The sequence below is a fragment of the Myotis davidii genome, unplaced genomic scaffold (assembly GCF_000327345.1).
Source record: "Myotis davidii unplaced genomic scaffold, ASM32734v1 scaffold809, whole genome shotgun sequence".
In the NCBI taxonomy this organism is placed as follows: domain Eukaryota; kingdom Metazoa; phylum Chordata; class Mammalia; order Chiroptera; family Vespertilionidae; genus Myotis; species Myotis davidii.
In genome coordinates, this window is record NW_006300017.1 from 1,518,256 (window position 1) to 1,526,247 (window position 7,992).

The 7,992-nt window shown below is 58.4% G+C and overlaps 1 protein-coding gene across 1 annotated transcript in view; it reads right to left on the minus strand.

Annotated features, from left to right (window-relative positions):
• IGSF9B (immunoglobulin superfamily member 9B) overlaps positions 1-7,992 on the minus strand; it is a 48,210-nt gene that overhangs the window by 15,871 nt on the left and 24,347 nt on the right. The window contains exons 11-15 of the mRNA XM_015571971.1: positions 7,810-7,960; positions 6,656-6,767; positions 3,808-3,983; positions 1,965-2,191; positions 1,065-1,149 (exon numbers count right to left, since the gene is read on the minus strand). Coding sequence (XP_015427457.1) covers positions 1,065-1,149; positions 1,965-2,191; positions 3,808-3,983; positions 6,656-6,767; positions 7,810-7,960 — 751 coding nt within the window. The remainder of the gene's footprint in view (positions 1-1,064; positions 1,150-1,964; positions 2,192-3,807; positions 3,984-6,655; positions 6,768-7,809; positions 7,961-7,992) is intronic.

Consider the following 7,992-nt stretch of genomic DNA (forward strand, 5'->3'; position numbering starts at 1 on the left):
TATATTTTAAATATACGTATATAAATATGTAATTGTGAGATTATAAATATTTTTTAAATAAAATAAATAAAAATTTAAAAAGCCCCACAGAGCACAGAAGTCACCTCCACTCCACCTGACACTCTCATGCCACCTCTGTCCTTCCCTGTCCCCTCCCCTGCCCCCATGCCTGGCCCAGCTCCTTGCCAACTGGTCCCCGGGGAGCAGTGCCCATGGAAATGGTACCCTTGCTTTCTCACTAAACAAGCACCTCCCCCCACTGCCCCAGAGCTGGTCCTGAGTCTAGGGAACCAAGGGAGCTGCTCCACGGGGAGACAGAGGGACCTGCGGAGTTCAGACACTATAGCTGGAGAGAGATGTGTAGACGTGGGACCAGAGGCAAGAAAAAAAAAAGTGAAATTGAGGAAATGCCAGGGAGGGGGCCTTATTGAGCCTGAAAAAAATCTAGGGAGAGGAAGGAGTGAAGGGCAACACCACCCAATGGCAATTTTCCCAATAAAAGCACCACAATTCTACAGCGGTCTTACAGCAGGCGCTCAGTGGATGCTTGACGACATGTTCTCTCTGCTCTGGTCCCACCCCATTACAGAGGGTCACATGGGAGGAAATGGAGTTGATAGAAAAATAACTCTGCCCCAGCCGGTATGGCTCAGTGGATAGAGCATCGGCCTGCAGAGCGATGGGTCCCAGGTTCGATTCCAGGCAAGGGCACATGCCCAGGTTGTGGGCTCGATCCCCCATAGGGGGCGTGCAGGAGGCAGCCGATCAGTGATTCTCTCTCATCATTGATGTTTCCATCTCTCTCTCCCTCTCCCTTCCTCTCTGAAATCAATAAAAATATATTAAAAAAAGAAAGAAAGAAAAAGAACTTAAACCAGTTCTTTCTGACAACAGTATGAGAAGATCTGCTAACTTCCTCTCTACGACTTCCTTACGTACACTGAGGTCGGCACAGCTCGAGGTGGCGAAACCCCACCTGCCGTGGAAGCAGGAACGTGGACCTGACTCCCTGGAGCTCTGGGCTGTGTCCCCGCAGCTGTAAAAGGACCCCTACCCCCAAGTACCTGTGCTGGAGACGCCGGCGATGTTGCTGGGCTCGCTGACCAGGTCCTGCATGACGGCCAAAACCCGGAACTCATACCAGGTGTCCTACAGCCAGAGGGACAACACCCATCAGCCAGGGACCTGAGCGGCCACTGGCCTGCCACTGACCCGCCACCGACCGAACCACCACTGACCCCGCCAGGACGTGTCGTGGAACACGGCACCCAAAGCAGTGGTCCTGAAGCATGTAACAACCCGCTCTCAAGGGAAAAAAAAAAAAAAAAGAAGTTCTGGTTTGTAGCCTTTGCCAATTGCTGTGGTGTAAATACTCTGACCACGACTGATGTCAAGTGAGATCATGGAGAGGAAAGATGGGAAGAGAGGCACTCTGGGGCTCGCAGGAGCCACGAGCCAATTCCAGCCCTGAGTGTCCAGGGAAGGGAGACAGAAGGTAGGCGAGACTGTCTTTTCCCAGGGAATAGGCGGCTTTCTCTCTCCGGCTAAAGGAGGTCGGCTGGAAAAAGATAATGTATGCCCCGGGCTCTGAACCGTTAAAGGGTGAAGCTAAAGATAGTCCTGGGAACTCCTGTTCATCGTAGCTGGACTCCCAGCAAGGAGCTCAGGTCAGTGTCTGGCGACCCAGCCCGGGCCTGCCCTGCCCCCCTGTCCCCTGCCCTCGCTTGTGTGTCTGCGCTTGGAGAAATTCCTCAGTGATGCAACCCCCACTGCCCCTGGGAGAGCTGGTCCTGAGTCTGGGGAACCCCAGTCACCATGGGCAGCTCTGGGCGAGACATGAACAGGGTGTGTGTGGTCCATCAGTCCGTGGCCGGACTTCACAGATCCGCGTCCAGGGAGGGACTCCAGGAGTCCTGTCACTCCCAGAATTTGGGCAGCAGCAGCAGGGGGAGCTCCATGCTCACCTGGGACAGATCCTTGGCGAAGAAGTCTCCGTCGGTGCCTGGGATGGCATCGTCTAGCATCTCCCAGCGCTCTCCGACACGGAACTCCATGACGTAGCGGTCGATGGGGAAGCTGTGGTTGGCAGGTGGGAGCCAGGACAGCAGCACACCCTGCTGGGTCCGATTGGCTGTGAGGCACCGCGGTGGGGTAACCAGCACCAGGGGTTCTGGGGTTGTGATGGGGAATGCTGAGGCGGGAGAGAAGGGAGACAGTGCTGAGGTCGCCGTGGCCTCGCCGTCCATGCGATCTCTGGCTCAGCATGTGTCCCTCATGGCCCTGAGGCGATGGTCACAGGCCACACGCCCGTGCAGGCATCATCTCAGGGGCCAGGGTGTCCCAGAAGAGAGCCCTCCCCCCCACAGGAAGGCGGCGTGGCTGTGGGCCAGCGCCTGGGCTCCTGTGTCCAGGGCACTTCCAACATCTAGGAGGAGCCCAGTTCCACAGAAGGAACAAAATGGGCCCGGCCGTTGTGGCTCTCCCAGTGCAGCTCAGTGGACTGAGCATCGTCCCATGAACCCAGAGGTCACTGGTTCAATTCGCAGTCAGGGCACATGCCCGGGTTGCGGGCTCAGTCCTCAGTAGGGGATGTGTAGGAGGCAGCCGATCGATGTCTCTCTCTCTCTCATTGATCTTTCTTTCTTTCTTTCTTTCTCTCTTTCTTTTTTAATTCTCACCCGAGGATATTTTTCCATTGATTTTTAGAGAGAGTGGAAGAGAGAGGGAAGGACAGAGAGAAATATCAATGTGAGAGAAACACATCAATTGGTTGCCTCCTGCACGCACCTGGAACAGGGCCCGGGCCGGGGAGGAGCCTGCAACCAAGGTACACGCCCTTGATCAAAATCGAACCCGGGACCCTTTGCTACACAGGCTGACGCCCTATCCACTGAGCCAAACCAGCTAGGGCTCTCATTGATGTTTCTATCTCTCTCTCCCTCCCTCTTTCTAAAATCAATTTTTTTAAAAAGAAGAAGAAGGGATAAAATGGGAGCTACGGAAGGAGGACACATTAAATGCAATCAGCTTTTTAATAAGATAGCATCTTTACAAAACTACTGCAAACGTATCTCTGGTTCTCTTCCCAAGGAAGCAGGGATATCTTCCTGCACACAGTTTGCTCTTCCAGCTCCCCTCGAGGCCCAGGGGGGAATCAAGACTCGACGGGGAGACCCCAAGCAGTGCTGGCACTGTCCCTGCTGCCCCCCAGGTGGCAGTAAAGCAGGCTGGGGTGGTGCCCCCTGCTCCTGGCTGCCCGCTCTGGCCCCAGGTGGGAGGAGGGGCCGCTGAGCCCAGGAAGGAAGGGTCAGCCACACGCTTGGCACTAAACGAAGCCGGGGCCAGAGGGAAGTGCCGGCCGTGGCCGCTGAGCCCAGGAAGGGTCAGCCACACGCTTGGCACCAAACGAAGCCGGGGCCAGAGGGAAGTGCCGGCCGAAGTACAGGAGGAGGAAGGATTCCCAGCCCCTGACCCGTGAAGCCACAGGAAGGCGCAGACACGTGGCCTGACCAGGAAGGACAAATTCAAAGCCTCCTCCGTCCAGCTAAGGACGCACCAGGAATCAGCCCAAAGTGACGTGGGGGAAGGTGCTTTGGTACAGACGAGCCCCACAAAATGGAACGACCCATCTTTCCCGGGAGCTCTAGTGACAGGACTGCAGAAACCCCCAGGAAGGCGCCTGGCACGCAGCAGGCACGGCAATGTCAGCTTCTGGAACCCCTCCTGCCACCGCCCGGACCACGCGGGACCTTGACCCACCCCAGGTCTTCCGGGAAACACCCTCAGCACCGAGGCGCAGGGCCTCACCTAAAGTGTTCACAGTGACCACCTCGCTGAAGGCGCTCGTCCCCAGCCTGTTCTGGGCCAGGACGCTGAACTGGTACGCCGTCTCAGGCTCCAGGGCGTCCACCAGCAGCCAGTTGGGCCCCGGGGGCACTGGCAGGGACAGCCAGTCATGGGGTCCAAACTGCGCCCGCTTCATCCTGGCCACAGCAGAGAGAGAGGATCGAAGACAAGAGGGTGGGTGGGTTACCCTGGAGACACCGAGAGCATGCACGGTCCTCCTGGAGGCGGCGGCGCTGGGCTGGCCTCCCCAGGTTCAAGGAAGAGGTCACGGCCAAGGAAGGGTGGCCACCCGGCTTCGATGGGCCACCCCTCACAATGCCAGGTCACCAGCCCCTGTGGCACCTCCTCTTCTACAAGGGACACTCAGGTGTAAGTCATGCTCAAAACACTGGTCAAGTCCTGGCTGGTTTAGCTCAGTGGATAGTGTCGGCCTGCGACTGAAGGGTCCCAGGTTCGATTCTGGCCACAGGCACATGCCTGGGTTGCGGACTCAATTCCCAGTAGGGGATGTGCATGAGGCAGCCGATCAATAATTCTCTCTCATCATTGATGTTTCTATCTCTCTCTTCCTCGCCCTTCCTCTCTGAAATCAACAAAATAAAAATAAAATAATTTTTAAAAAAACACGGGTCAAGCCCAGCCGCATAGCTCAGTGGTTGAGCATCAACCTATGAATCAGGAGGTCACCATTCAATTCCCGGTCAGGGCACACGCCTAGGTTGCGGGCTCAATCCCCAGTGTGGGGTGTGCAGGAGGCAGCCAGTCAATGATTCTCTCTCATCATTGATGTTTCTTTCTCTCTCTTCCTCTCCCTTCCTTTCTCTGAAATCAATAAAAATATTTAAATAAAAATTAAAAAATCCACCGGTCAAATTACCAACTGTGCTTTGGGATCATCTCAGCCTGGTCACAACCCTAAGAGAGGCTCTGAGGACACTGGAAACGAGGCAGGTACCACAGCATGACCGTGACGATGAGCAATTTGGCAACAGCAGGACTACCGACACTCAGGTGACCTCGGCCACCCACCCTCGCAAGGACAGCCAACAGTGGGACGTGGAGTCACAGGGGGCTCTCTCAGTTCAACCAGGTTAGAGTCGGAGGCGGACGTAGGTCCTGAGTACACGACAAAGATGGCCTGGGGTTTCCCCAGAGTGGGGACCAGCTTCCCTGAGGCCTGACGGGTTAGAAACCACAATGAAGGGGAAGGTCACCCCGACACCTGTTCTACACAGCCCACCACCACCCAGCTCCATCTGCATCTCCTACGGGTGCAGTGCCCGGCATCACCACTGGAAGGAGCCGTCGCCCCGTGGACTGAGATGCCACACAGCCCTCAAGGCCTGAGCTAGTGGGTGCCCAATAGGTTCCCCTGTAGGTTGAAGGCTCAGTACCATGTATGCCCAGGAGTTGAAGCTGAGGCGGTGAAAAACACAGGAAAAAAAATGCTAGCACCAAATGTATGTCATTACACAGTGAGAGGTCATCGGAAAGAACGGAGGGAAGGAGACCTCCCAACCTTTTCACCTGCCCTTCCCTGCCCAGGCACCACAGTGAGTGAGCAAAGAGTGAAAAGAAACACAGGTGAGCAGCAGCGTGGAGCAGAGCCACAAGCAGCCAACGAAACCCCTACCGATGCCCAGACCTGCCCCCTGGCATCCCCAAAGGTGGCTCGGCCACACCCAACGTGGCCCTAGCGAGGGAGCTGCCCAGCAGACCAGGATGTAGCAGGGGTCACCCAGGAGGGTGGTGAGGAACCCCGCCCTGCCCCCACCCTGCCGGGAGACCTAGAGATAAGGGGAGGGGTCCCCCCAGCTCAGAGTCCCCCCAGCTCACCACCTGGGCCCAGCTGGCCGCTCCAGAACTCAATATGCTGGGAAAACCCACCACGTCCCCATGATGGGAAGGAGCAGGCTCCCTCTCAGCGCCCCTCGCTGTTAGAGGTGTATCGGGGGCTCTCCCTGAATCTCCAGGCCTTTCCTCCTGGATCTGAAGCTTCCTCCTCCCAGGGCTGATGCCCACCCAGGGGAGACAGGTCTCTTCCTTCTCGAGGAAGAAGTGAGGGGCTCATCCCTCCACCCCGTAAGGGATGCCCATGGTGTAGGCAGGCAGTTCTTGGCTCAGGAGAGCAATGTGGGGGAGGGCGATCCAATGGGAGGGGCCGGCTGTGGCCTTTCTCTCCCATTTCTAACCCTCCGGTCCTCAGCCAGATTCTGATCTTGACCTACCCCCAGGTCTGGGCAAGGATGTCCAATCGCTGAATCTGGCTAAATGCATAAGAGACATGAACACAATAGAGACACGGGGTCCTAGAGGGAACGTGCATGGGCTGAAGACCTGGCCAGGAAGGGGAGTCCCCCTCCCCACTGGTTTCTGTAACCCCCGGGGAGGGGGCCACAGAATAAAAACCAGCTTCCGCACTTCCGGCTGGGCTGCTTTACAATGCCCTTGGAGATCAGGAGACTCCCCCAGACTCCAGAGGACCGGGGGACCGAAAGGCAGCATGGGCCAAGGACACAAGGTCACAACAGTGAGGTCAGCGGGGGAGAAAGAAGAGGGCAATGGACAGCCCAGGCCCCAGCCTCCCAAACCTCTGGCTGGGAATACAGGGGCGCTCAGAGTCCCCCAGGTACACACCCACCCACCCCCCAAGCCCTTAGCCACTGCGTCAACACACCTCTTCCTGTGGGGTTTGGTGAAGAACCATCTCCTTCTCAGAACCCCACCTACCCAGGCGCGGACTGAAGTGGGGGTGGGGAGGGAGAAGCAGAGAGCAAAGCATGCGGGGCTGACTCACAGAGGTCCGTACCAAACTGAGAATGTCTGCTCGAATCCTCCATCGTAGCCGGGCTCCCAGGACACATTGGCAGTTGTCATGGAGACCTGGACCCGGACTCCACCCGGGGCGTGGGGGCTGGTGCCTGGAGACCAATTGGAGACCTCTCAGATCGAAAGAACTGAGCCTCCCTCCCCCGAGCTGGGCCCCTGCAAACCCTGCTACAGAGTAGCAGAAGGCAGCACCCCACGTGGAGGGGCTGGGGCTGGGGGCGCTGGGAGGAGCTGGCGCCCTGGCCTGCTGGGTCGGAGGATACGAGAAGGAAATCCAGCCCACCGTGCCACCTAGTCCACCCGGCAGGAGGGGCACGAGCCCTGGGAGCGTGGGCCGAAGGGAAACCTGGCCACTCCATCACCCGAGGACAGAGCCCTGTGCCCGCCTCTGAGCACAGAAACTCCCTTTCAGACACAGGCAAAGCCAAAAAAAACCAAATCGCTCTCCTATAGGGTTCCCCAGCCTCAGGAGACAGCCACACGCACCCGAACTCGGGCGTGAGCAGTGAAGAACTTCAACTTGGCTTGCCCTGCCCACCACGCATCCGTGAGGCGGCGCTGAGCAAGGTGCCCACTCCACCGGCCTCACGTCCACGCACATGCCCTGGGCCATCGCGGCTGCCCCTCCCAAGTGGTACATGGCCAGGCACCGCTGGTCAGTGCCTGAAACGGGCGGGAAACGCTCCCGGCGTGTTGGCTGTGGCTACCACTGCAGCTGTTAGCGCCCAGAAGCGCAGGCAAAACGGTGCACGCACCTCAGGCCGGTTAGCGGGAGCAGAATGCCCGATGGTGCCCCAGGAGAGGTGAACGGTCCCCAGCTCTGTGCCAGGCCTCACCAGGGATCTCATCTCGGGGCATCCTCCTCCCAGATCCCCCGTTCCTGCCTCCCAGCTTCCCCGCGGGCCCCAGCCTCAGAGCTCCGAGCCACGGCTACTGGCCACGCAGGGGCCTCAGCTCTGTGTCGGGGGGTTGCTGGGGACAAAAGAGACCTCCCAGAAGAGGCCCCACGTCCCCGCCCTCACAGAGCCCGCAGAGGGCTCCGGCGACCTGCGGAGGCTCCGGCTCAGGGTGGACTGACAGGGAGAGACGCCCACAGTCCCCAGCACCCAGACCCCTGCCTGCCTGCGGCCGTACCGATGACGGTCAGGTGGGTACTGGCAGTGATGCTGGTGACCACGTTGGTGGCGATGCACTCCCACTCGCCGTGGTCCTCCTTGCTCAGGGCTCGGAACTGGAGGCTCCCGCTGGACAGGGCGCTGTGCTTGCTTCTGCTGGGCTTCCCTACCTTGGCCAAGCAAGGGGGCCAGGAGGAGGGCG